The following is a 13,058-nucleotide window of genomic DNA, read 5'->3' as shown; positions in this document are numbered from 1 at the left end:
ATCCCTCCGTCGACACTGGATACAATTGCAACAAACTCTCATCTCTGAAAAGTTTTAGGTCAGTACAGATTTTCAGCCTCTGGACAAAAAAGAAACAGTTCCTGTTCAATGACAGCCAGCAGAAAATGGGGAAGAATTAAAATACAGAATATATTAGAAAGTTTCGTTTTCATGATACAATGAATCTACTTCCTTTTATTTTTCCTTTTTAAAATTAAATTGTAGCCAAAATCTAGTCCAGCTTTTTAAACACGGTCCTCCAGGTGGCAGCAAAGAGCTGTAGTTTATGCTTGTACAGTAATATGTTTTTGTGAGAGGCAATGAGACTACATTTCCCAGAAGGCTGTGCGGCTGAGTCTCCAGAATGAATTGTGCAGAATTCTTTGCTGCTGATGTGTGAGGGAGCAGCCTGTGCTGGGCGTCGTGTCCCTCCTGTGCCACAGACAATCCTCTCCCTTAAAGGTTCCCAGCCTGGACGTGGAACATGTAATGTAGGAATTCTTCCTGCTGCTTACTCGCCATATTGCAGGATATAGAGGAACCCAGGAGGTGAGTTGGGACTTTGCAAATTGCAGAAGCAAGGATGTTGTGAGCAGCACAGCCTGATCTGCTCTGCCTGTCAACCAAAGCTGCAAAGTGCAAAAGGAAGGGCACCCACTGCTCCTTAAGGTGGCGCCAGGACATTCACTCTGTGTAATATTAGTTCATGCAGTTATTGTCTTTGTTGCAACAGCACCAGTTGTATCTTTTTTTTTTTTTAGATATTTTAAAGATTTTAAAGTTAATAGAATGCCCCTTCTAGTGGAAAGAAGCGTCTTGATGTCTGTGTCCAGCTGTAGTTCCAGATCAATTGAATTTAAAGTGTCACGTTGCTTTAAAAAAAAAAAATGTGTCTAAAGTTGCAGACTGGTGATCTGCAACCTACGACCTTGCATGTTTCACAGCAGATGGAGATTTGAGGATGCTGGGAGTTGTAGTGTCACAACAGCTGGGGAGCCACAGGTCATGCATGCTAGGAGTTGTAGTATCACAACAGCCAGAGAGTAAAAGGTTGCAGATCAGTGCACTGCTTCTTTTTACATTGCAAATGGTTTTCGATTACAATTATTATAATAGGTCATGTCACTTTAATTTGGGGTGGAAGGGGTTAACTTCATTTAGGTTTTCTTTGGCATCCTCAGAGGGGCTGGCACAGAGCAGGAGGCTGTAACCAAATATTTTTTCCCGATTGGTTCTTTTACAGATCCTCATCGGAGTTGGGTTTCCAGACATACAAACACTCCTTCTGATGGCGTCCAAACTTTTGCGAGCTGTCATTCTAGGACCACCGGGATCTGGCAAAGGGACCGTGTGCCAGAGAATCGCCAAGAACTTCGGGCTGCAGCATCTGTCCAGCGGTGATTTCTTGAGACAGAACATCCGATCCAACACCGGTAAGATAATGCATTCAGCAGACTTATCCTGAGCGGGAAGGAGGGGGAGGGGGGTGTGTATTGACTTATAAGATATGTTTTATTAATGAGGTTCTAGATATGGCTGATACAGTATGACACTATGTAAAAAGCATCACCCCCAGAACACTGCAGGGATACTATTACATCTATTACAGATAGATAGATAGATAGATAGGAGATAGATAGATAGATAGATAGATAGATAGATAGATAGATAGATAGATAGATAGGAGATAGATAGGAGATAGATAGGAGATAGATAGATAGATAGATAGATAGATAGATAGATAGATAGATAGATAGATAGATAGGAGATAGATAGATAGGAGATAGATAGATAGATATATAGATAGATATAGATAGATAGATAGATAGATAGATAGATAGATAGGAGATAGACAGATAGATAGATGATAGATAGATAGATAGATAGATAGATAGATAGATAGATAGATAGGAGATAGATAGATAGGAGATAGATAGATAGATAGATATATAGATAGATGTAAATATGAGATAGATAGATAGATAGATAGATAGATATGAGATAGATAGATAGATACTTACAGGACAGCAGCCCCGGCTCTTACCACCAAGCCTGGCTGAGCCACTGGGCCCAGAGCAAACCCTGCGCCCTCCAACTAAGTGTCAGCTGTCGGCCCAGCCAAAACCCCCAACATGCCCTGAACAAAGCACAAATAAAGGGGGTCATAGAGAGCTGCAAAGAGCGATACATAGAGGAATGGAGAAGTGAAATAAACACCTCCCAGAAACTTACCGTATACAAATCACTGCAAATGGACTACACCATGGCGCCCTACCTGGTGCAATAGTGATGTCATAGAGAAGGGGTCAGGCACACAGTAGGGTAACCATGGGGCTCCATAGAAAAACGTATAATGGATCTGCACGTCACCTAACATACACTTCATTACTGACTGTACCATATGTTTCAGTGGATATGGGCTCCCGCATAGCAGCTACTATACCATGGTAGTTACGCCCATGATATATAGACAGATAGATATTAAATGTGAGTTAGATAGAAAGAGAGATGTAGTGACCATATGCAGCGAGATATGAGTTTACCAATGTAGCAAAGCTGACTTTACTCCTTTTGCCTATTGTGATGTATTTATCTCTGTGACTAGAGAAAAATCAGTTTGAGTAACGCTTTAGTGCCACGGTGTCAAAAAGGAACAGATGACTGACACATTCAGCTCTGCTGACTCTATAAATACCGTTACTGCTGTGTATTTTGCATGGGACATATTAACTAGTATAAGTATCCCAGACCAGTCAAGCATGATCGCCTCTCTTTGTATCAAACAATGTTGCTTTCCCAAGGCCATCTAGACCGAAATCATTGATGAGTCCAATTCTCCAAATACTGCTCTGTGATTTTCCTGAGCTGCGCCTTATAACTTTATACCGCTGCTGTTCTTAGGCTACTTTCACACTAGCGACAGCCTTCTCCGGCAGGTGAACAGCCTGCCGGATACGTGCTGCCGCTAGTGCACGCGTGCCTCCGGAGGTCTGCTCTGGACCCATTGACTATAATGGGGGCGGGTGGGAGTTCCGGCAGCAGAACGGCAAACATGGCGAGAGGCGTCCGGAATAAAACTACAACTAGAGAGATCTGACAAGCGTAAACTGACGAAAGCTATGAACACGGAGTTTCAGGCTAAACGACAACATATTTTTATGAGGATAACATTTCCAATATGTAAAATGTAGAACATACCTTAGGAGCAGTATTATAGTAGTTATATTCTTGTACATAGGAGCAGTATTATAGTAGTTATATTCTTGTACATAGGAGGCAGTATTATAGTAGTTATATTCTTGTACATAGGAGGCAGTATTATAGTAGTTATATACTTGTACATAGGAGCAGTATTATAGTAGTTATATTCTTGTACATAGGAGCAGTATTATAGTAGTTATATTCTTGTACATAGGAGCAGTATTATAGTAGTTATATTCTTGTACATAGGAGGCAGTATCATAGTAGTTATATTCTTGTACATAGGAGCAGTATTATAGTAGTTATATTCTTGTACATAGGAGCAGTATTATAGTAGTTATATTCTTGTACATAGGAGCAGTATTATAGTAGTTATATTCTTGTACATAGCAGGCAGTATTATAGTAGTTATATTCTTGTACATAGGAGCAGTATTATAGTAGTTATATTCTTGTACATAGGAGGCAGTATTATAGTAGTTATATTCTTGTACATAGGAGCAGTATTATAGTAGTTATATTCTTGTACATAGGAGCAGTATTATAGTAGTTATATTCTTGTACATAGGAGCAGTATTATAGTAGTTATATTCCTGTACACAGGGGGCAGTATTATAGTAGTTATATTCTTGTACATAGGAGCAGTATTATAGTAGTTATATTCTTGTACATAGGAGGCAGTATTATAGTAGATATATTCTTGTACATAGGAGCAGTGTTATAGTAGTTATATTCTTGTACATATAGAGCAGTATTATAGTAGTTATATTCTTGTACATAGGAGGCAGTATTATAGTAGTTATATTCTTGTACATAGGAGCAGTATTATAGTAGTTATATTCCTGTACACAGGGGGCAGTATTATAGTAGTTATATTCTTGTACATAGGAGCAGTATTATAGTAGTTATATTCTTGTACATAGGAGGCAGTATTATAGTAGTTATATTCTTGTACATAGGAGCAGTATTATAGTAGTTATATTCTTGTACATAGGAGCAGTATTATACTAGTTATATTCTTGTACATAGGAGGCAGTATTATAGTAGTTATATTCTTGTACATAGGAGCAGTATTATAGTAGTTATATTCTTGTACATAGGAGCAGTATTATAGTAGTTATATTCTTGTATATAGGAGGCAGTATTATAGTAGTTATATTCTTGTACATAGGAGCAGTATTATAGTAGTTATATTCTTGTACATAGGAGTAGTATTATATTAGTTATATTCTTGTATATAGGAGCAGTATTATAGTAGTTACATGTAATACATATAAAATGTATTTATTAAATTTCAGCCAATTTGTACTTTCCATTTTGCACACTCAGCAGCTAGGAATGAGTTTTTTAGCTTGTTTATGTTGTGTCTGTAATTCCCTAAAGATCACTGCTTCCTGGAAGAGGTTCCTCTAGGAGTCTTTTTTGCCCAATTGAATGGTTGGGACATTCTTTCCTTCCTTCGTTTTATATCAGTTTTGGGCTGCATGCACACGGCCGTTGGGCAGCCGTGGCCGTATTGCGGCCCGCAAACGGCGGGTCGGCAATCCACAGATCACAGATGCGGACCCATTCACCTGAATGCGTCAGCAATTCCAGAGATGCGGAACGGAGTCACGGAACGGAACACCGGAAGCACTACGGAGTGCTTCTGTGGTGTTTCTTTTCGTTGTTCCGCACCGCCCAAAAATATGACATGTCATATTTTTTTGCGGTGCGGTCTGACCACTGACCCAACTTGAATGGGTCCAGCCCGCTGCACGGATGTTTCCCGTGCATTGGGGACCGCAATTGCGGTCCCCAATGCACGGAACGGCCGCACGACGGCCGTGTGCATAAGGCCTAAATCTGAAGTTCAGATTGAGCAGCTCAGGCTCATCTTAACCCCTGCATTTTTAATCATGACTCCCACTTACGCATGCAATGGGCGCCATAGCCACCGGGTTTCTGCTGTTTCAAACAGCAGAGACCTATGGCACATGTATGCGATCAGCCATAAGGCTGAACACATAAACTTCACCCCTCAGATGCCGTGGTCAAATGTGACCATGGCATCTGAGTAGCCTGGAAGCAGAAGCCGCGCACTCCCGCTCCCGCAACAGCGTTTCCCGGCTGAAATCGGGGAACCTGTCATGCTGTACTAATAGACTGAAGCCAGTGAAATATACAAATACAGCCCACCAAGTGGCAGCACTGTATTGTTATTTTGCAAATGAAGTGTTCAATGATTAGGACTTACTGTGAATCTGCTGCCCATTCTGCCTATACTCCATAGCTGAAGGACCTGCGATGACATCATAGTCATGTGATCTTTTCAACACTGGAAGTGGTGGTAGGAACTGTGATGAGGTCCCCATCATGTGACCAGTGCAGAAAAAGGCAGCGCTCCGCAGTAGGGACCTGTGATGCCATGTAAGTGCCAAAGAAATGAGATGTGGTTCTCCTCTATTAAACCTTCTCCCTGCTTAGTGGGGGGGAAATATGTTATTGAACTGGGACTGTATGTTAGAAAGGCTGAGGGGAGGGGTATGAGTTACATGGGACTGTATGTTACAGAAGATTGGGGAGAGATGACTGGTGTTATTTACATGGGACTGGATATTATAGAGGACTGGAGGGTAAGGAGCAATGTTATTTACATGGGACTGTGTGTTGGAGGGGCTGAAGGAGGGGATTTAAGTTATTTACATGGGACTGTGTGTTATAAAAGACTGTAATGAAGAGAGGTTATTTACATGGGACTGTATCATATAGAAAACTGGTGGGAGAGGACTGGTGTTATTTACATGGGACTGCATGATATAGAAGACTGGAGGGAAAGGAATGATGTTATTTACATGGGACTGTATTGTATAGAAGACTGTAGGAGAGGACAGGCATTATAATTTATGTGGGCACTACAGAGAAGATTATAACTCCAGGGGGTACTGCAGGGGGCAATATAAATACTGTGGGCAGTGGTGGCGGGCATTACTAGTGAGGGCTCTATAGGAGTGCCTTATAGATTGCCCTTATTTCTATTAGGGGTGCCTTATTAGTACTGAGGGCACTGTAGGGTTAGATGGTGGGGGGAGGGGGGCTTCTGCCTAGCAGTGAGCCCAGGGACACCGGGAACACTGCTAGGGCTGTAAACAAAACAGCCTTTGCCCTACGCTTTAGAGCGCAGGCCAAGGGAGAGCATCGGAGTATGAAATGTTAGAGGGGCTGAGTGGGGGGAGAAAGGGATATGTCCGGGTTCAGCTGTGAACCCGGACAACTGCTTTAAAGGGCATCTGTCAGCAGTTTTTAACCTATGACACCGGCTGACCTGTTACATGTGCACTTGGCAGCTGAAAGCATCTGTGTTGGTCCCATGTTCATATGTCCCGCATTGCTAAGACAAAATTATGTTTTAATAGGAGCAATGGGGTCGTTTCCATTACACCTAGAGGTTCCGGTTTCTTTGCAACTGCCGCTTCCTGTCTACTTTGACAGAGCCTGGCAGTGAAAATGTCATCACAACTGGCCATGTCAAAGTGCAGAGGGCGCCGCAGTTACAGAGAGAGCAGAGCCTCAAGGTGTAATGGTGACGCCCCCGTTTGCATATAATAGAACATAATTTTTCTCAGCAATGCGGGCACATATGAACATGGGACCAACACAGATGCCTTCAGCTGCCAAGCGCACATGTAACAGGTCAGCCCTTTAATTCTGCAAGCGTATGAGGCAGTCCTGATGGATAGCTGAAGGCCTAGGGAGCATTTTACTGTCAGCTATCTAAAAAATGTGGACTTCAGTGGGGGGAGGAAGCCGGCACTAAAGTGCCCAGGGCAGCATAAAATCTAAATATGTCCCAGGTTCCACAGCAGCAGCACAATGAAGTGTCAGACTTCACACTGCTACTGTGAAGGGGCATAACTACTGATAAGGGGGCACATATCTTCACATAAATACTGTGAACGGGGCACAGATCTGGACATAACTATTGTGAAGGGGCACATATCTGGGCATAACTGCTGTGAAGGGGGCATCTCTGGGCATAATTACTGTGAAATGGGCACAGATCTGGGCATAACTGCTGTGAAGGGGCACATATCTGGGCATAAGTGCTGTGAAGGGGGCGCATATCTGGGCATAAGTGCTGTGAAGGGGCATCTCTGGGCATAATTACTGTGAAATGGGCACAGATCTGGGCATAATTACTGTGAATTGGGCACAGATCTGGGCATAACTGTTGTGAAGGGGGCACATATCTGGGCATAACTGCTGTAAAGTGGCCATAGCTACTGTGAAGAGGGCATATCAGCATAACTACTGTGAAGGGGGCATATCTGGGCATAACTTCTTTGAAGGGGGCACAGTGTGGGCATTACTACTATGTGCAGGTACAAAGGGGGACTGGGTGTGTATAGTTATGCTTTGGGCAGAGTTAGAGCCGTGGCCTAGTATGAAAAAAATATATATACGCATATTGTAAACATATTAACCCATCAAGATGTTTTTTTTCTTGCACGTATATGTTTATATTTGTATGTGTGGTTTGGGGGGGGGGGGGCAGGTACATTCCTTGCACGGGGGCCTTCTGCTGTCTGTGTCGGCCCCGGATCTCAACACATCTCTATTCATTTTATTGTGACTGTGTTGCAGTTCCTGACAAAGTACCTAGTTGGTGGGGGCGCTATTTTGGAAATAGGCCAAGGATGATGCACGGCCACGGTCTGTTCATCTAGCCTCATCTAGGCTTTCAGTGGCCAGAGCCTTACCAATCCCATGAGACATTTGTACATTATTCTATTGATAGTTCATCAATGTTCATCTTGGTAAAACCCCTTTAAGAGAAAAGAGGTTGTCTGTACAGATGGAACTGAAGGTGTGCATGCCCTTTAAAGGCTAGGTCCACTTTTGCAATCATTTTATTTATTGTCCTTTTGCATCTAAAATGACAAATGAGACAAGTATATTAGGTTGTAACGAAAAATTTCCTACCTTTTTGAGTCTTCAGCTCCTATGTGTCTCCATGGTAACAGACAACAAAGAAACTCTGTACAGTCTGGTCCTGCTGTCACATTCCCTTTTATTTGTTGGCTACACCTTGCCGACCTACCAAGTGTATGTTACAATAAAGTAGGAGTTAATTGGAAGATAATAATGCAGGATCAGACTACACAGGTTGTTTGTTGTCTGTTACCATGGAGATGCACAGGTCTTCATAGTAGCTGTAGATACAAAACAATAGGAAATGTTTAAAGGCAACCTGTCATCAACTTTAAGCTACATGCACACGACCGTATGTGTTTTGCGGTCCGCAAATTGCGTATCCGCAAAAAAAAACAGATGACATCTGTATGCCATCCGTTTTTTTTTTTTTTTTGCGGATCCATTGTAACTGCCTAAAACGGACAAGAATAAGACATGTTCTATTTTTTTTGCGGGGCTATGGAACGGACATACTGATGCGGACAGCACACGGTGTGCTGTCCGCATTTTTTGCGGACCCATTGAAATGAATGGCAAAAAAAACTGAACGGACACGGAAACAAACAACGTTCGTGTGCATGTAGCCTTAGGCGGTCCGTGTTATGCCGGCCTGGATTCTTGCTGACAGCAGGAGCGCACGGCGTCATTGGTTGCTATGACGCCGTGCGCTTCATGCCACCGCTGCACTACAGTAATACACTCGTATGATCACTGAGGATAGCATAAATTAGTGACAGAAATGCTGATGTCAGCGGTGTGTCACTCATCAGCTAAAAGTAAGTGGTCGCCGAGAACCAGCATCACAATCATTGCAGCCCAGGCCTGGAAAAGAGTCAGATCTACCTGAGAAGAGTCCTGGATATTATAATCTCCTGCTCTCCCGCCACCTGCTGATGATTGGCCGTTCTCTCCTAGAGAGAGAGGGAGAAAACTAGGTATTAGACGGTCAGTCATCAGCAGGAGAGCAGGAATTCATGAATAACCAGGACTCTTCTCAGGAGGCCGGGACTCTTCTCCAGGCCCAGTCTGCAATGATTGTGATGTCGGTTCTCTGCAACTTATAAATGACCGACCGCTGAAATCAACTCGCCTGTCTCTACTTTATGGCAACTTGGAGAGAGAAGTGAAAAACAAAGTTGCGGCACTCACCGAAGTGTATCAAAAAGTATCCTTTATTGTAGCTTCCTCAACAGGTAGCAGTGGGGATCCAGGGCGGACACATAGTTGCGAGCAGCGACGGCCGTTTCGCGCGCTCAGACGCGCTTCCTCAGGCCATCAGTGGCCTGAGGAAGCGCGTCTGAGCGCGCGAAACGGCCGTCGCTGCTCGCAACTATGTGTCCGCCCTGGATCCCCACTGCTACCTGTTGAGGAAGCTACAATAAAGGATACTTTTTGATACACTTCGGTGAGTGCCGCAACTTTGTTTTTCACTTCTCTCTCCAAGTTGCCATTTGTATACTATACACTATTTTGCTGAGCACCACGTTTAGAAGTGTTCCTGACTGCATCTGGCTCGGTTTTTGCAAGGCGTATTCAGTGCATGCAGTGCCGCCTGTTCACGGTTCATGTCTCCCTCCTCTCTGTCTCTACTTTATACTGCCGTTAGTATGGGCAGTTGATGACAGGTTCCCTTTAAGATCTATTGAAAAGTTATTTTAGCAGGATTGCACGGGGTAGACGTAGCCTTCTTGGCTCAGGCATTGTTCCCTGGGCAGTGACCAGTGTTTTCTGTGCAGCTCTGGGTTATTTTTCCTTTGCTCAGTCTTGCGCTCTTCCTGGGTGACAAGATAAATTGTCACCCTGTGTGCAGGTTAATGCTTGCCCGCTTCACTGCTTCATTATCGCTCATGTTGCTGATGTTTTCTGCAGTGGCGTACTGTACTGAAGGGACCTGCAGTCAACAACTGGCCATAAGTGCGTCACACAGCGTGGCACAGAGCGGGCGGTCACTGTGGCTGCAGGCAGCCAGCATCTGCTGAAACCTTCTAGCATTAGGCTCATGCACACCGTCATTGCCATTTTTGTGGTCCACAAATTTTGGATCTGCAAAAAAACGGATACCGCCATTCCTCATTTTCCAGAACGGAACGTCCTGCTCTCTGTAGAACTGTCCTATAGATATGTTCTATTTTTTTTGCGGGCGCTGCGGAACGGACATACCGATGTGGACAATAGACGAAGTGCTGTCCGCATCTTTTGCGGCCCAATTGAAGTGAATGGGTCCGCATCCGATCCGCATGTGGACAAAAACCACGGTCGTGTGCATAAGCCCTTCCAATTTTTGCCTCAGGCTATGTGCCTCCCTACCCCTGGCCACAAAGCACTGAGGGAAGGGGGGTCCAAGCTGAACTCTTGCACCAGGGCCCATGAGCCTTTAGCTACGTCCCTGCTTCTGCAGGTAGCCTAAGTCTTCCTGCAAAGTTACATTTTTTCATATCTTAGGGGTAAATGCTCTTTTGCATGTTATATGAGCAACGAGAAGGTGTAAGCGGATTGTGTCCTGTCAATGAGGAGCTTGTTTGCAGGTTGGGATTTTATGACCCAGTTTTCTGAGTATTTAACCTTTCTTCAGGCCTATTAACCAGTGACTGGTGGACTTGGCTGCACATGGAGTTTCCTCTCTAGCTCCATGAAGCTGCAGGAGGCAGCTGAGCGTAGCTGTTGCTCAGCAGGAAGGAGGATCATGGTGGGTGTCAGGCGTGGTTAATGAAGCGGGCAGCAGGAGTGAAGGTTAACTGGTAAACAGCGTGCCATCTATATTAATCATTGAGCCTTAGGGGCGAGAGGTCTTTCTTATTCCTGCGACTCGGGGAGGCGAAATAGATTTGTCGTATGTTTTGGATTTCGTCCAGAGACACAATAGCTAGAAGCAATGTGCTGCTGGAACAGTACTGCACTGTGCTGCTGGAACAGTACTGCACTGTGCTGCTGGAACAGTACTGCACTTCGCTGCTGGAACAGTACTGCACTTCGCTGCTGGAACAGTACTGCACTTCGCTGCTGGAACAGTACTGCACTTCGCTGCTGGAACAGTACTGCACTTCGCTGCTGGAACAGTACTGCACTTCGCTGCTGGAACAGTACTGCAATGTGCTGCTGGAACAGTACTGCAATGTGCTGCTGGAACTGTACTGCAATGTGCTGCTGCGATAGTACTGCAATGTGCTGCTGGAAGTCAATGAAGAACTGCAACTTTACAGCAAGCTATCTTTCTACCAGAAATAAAAGGACAAAAATTGCAATTTTCCAGTATAGACAGGCATCGATTGAACATCCACATGCTATGCGTTGATAGGGTTCAGCTAAGCATAATTTAAAGACATGAAATTTGTAATAGGCCACCTGCACACACTGCAGATTACGCATGTTTTTTCTGTGTGGATTTTCTTGCAGAAAAACCGTGACGTAATACAATACCAGCAAAGTGAATGGGATTTGACAAAATGTCATGTACATTTTGCTTTTCTCTTCCATGCGGAAACAGACCTTCTGTGCAGATTTTGAAATACGCAGCATGTCAGTTGTTTGTGGAACCTTATGTATGGTGGTTTTCTCCGCAGACTTCAATGGGGTTGCTAAACATAAACAGAAAATCTGCACCAAAAGGTCTCATACAATATAGTGGCACCGGCTGTGTGTACTCAGTATCACAGATGTGAACCCATTCACTTGAATGGGTCCACAATCCACAATATACGGAGCGGTGTGGAGCAAAGGCACAGAGCGGAAGCCCATGGAAGCACTACAGAGCGCTTCCATGGGACTTCGGCCCGGGCTTCTGCACTGAAAAAAAATAGAACCTGTTCTATTTTATTTTGTGGTGCGGACTGAATGTTGACGATCCATTCAAGACAAGTTAAACAGGTCCGAATCTGCAAACGGCAGGCACACGGCTGGCGCCCGTGGGTTGCGGAACACTATTTGCGGTCCGCAGCAAAACCGGACCGAGTCCAAAACCACAATAAATAGTGCAGAGTTCTGTTTTTTTCTACATACAAATCTGCACCTTGTCCCACATACTCATATACATTGTGTTTTAACTCTTTCCCAGTTTGAAGATCTCTGCTTTCTGTCATTGAATGGTGACATTCTTATTTACATTCAGAGGCTGAAGATTAATAGGTTCTGTGTATTTCTGGTAGCTGAAAGCATATTAAAGGGAACCTGTCACCGGGATTTTGGGTATAGAGCTGAGTACATGGGTTGCTAGATGGCCGCTAGCACATCCACAATACCCAGTCCCCATAGCTCTGTGTGCTTTTGTGGTATAATATTTTTTTTTATATACATATGCAAATTAACCTGAGATGATTCCTGTCCCCGACTCATCTCACATACAGGACTCATCTCAGGTTAATTTGCATATGTATCAAATCTTTTTTTACACAATAAAAGCACACAGAGCTATGGGGACTGGGTATTGCAGATGTGCTAGTGGCCATCTAGCAACCCATGTGCTCAGCTCTATACACAACATCCAGGTGACGGGTTCCCTTTAAATATTATTACCTTGTAGACAGATCTCTAAACATCCACCTGCAATTATTCATTACAAACCTGACACCTCACGGTTGAGGATTTGTTACATTTGTATCCAGTCTAGACAGTCTTCTGTGCGCTAAACACATCAGCAGCACCAATCCTGATAGTTTGCTACAGTGTATCCGTGTAGGTAAAATATATCAGTTCAGAATCCAATCTGTTTAGCTCAGAGGATTGTCTAGACTTTGGATGCCAACAAGAATGTTCAGATTAATGACAGCAAGAAGAGATACTGAAAACGGTGACAAATGTAAACGAATTATGTTAGAAGGTTGTAGAATAAAATTATTACGTACAGTGCTCTGGGCAAAACTGATTCTTTGAGTTACATCTAGTGCAGGGTGCTCGGGGGTGGTGCATGAC

General features: G+C 43.9%; 1 protein-coding gene across 1 annotated transcript in view; it reads left to right on the top strand.

Moving 5' to 3' along the window:
- Positions 1-374: 374 nt before the first annotated feature.
- The window catches only part of AK4 (adenylate kinase 4), a 60,680-nt gene continuing 47,996 nt past the window's right edge, over positions 375-13,058 (top strand). Inside the window, exons 1-2 of the mRNA XM_040408504.1 lie at positions 375-549; positions 1,244-1,433. Coding sequence (XP_040264438.1) covers positions 1,289-1,433 — 145 coding nt within the window. The 5' untranslated portion in view covers positions 375-549; positions 1,244-1,288. The remainder of the gene's footprint in view (positions 550-1,243; positions 1,434-13,058) is intronic.

This window comes from Bufo bufo, chromosome 9 (assembly GCF_905171765.1).
Source record: "Bufo bufo chromosome 9, aBufBuf1.1, whole genome shotgun sequence".
Taxonomy (NCBI): domain Eukaryota; kingdom Metazoa; phylum Chordata; class Amphibia; order Anura; family Bufonidae; genus Bufo; species Bufo bufo.
Note: the sequence above shows the minus strand (reverse complement) of the source record. Positions and strands in the feature narration are given on the sequence as shown.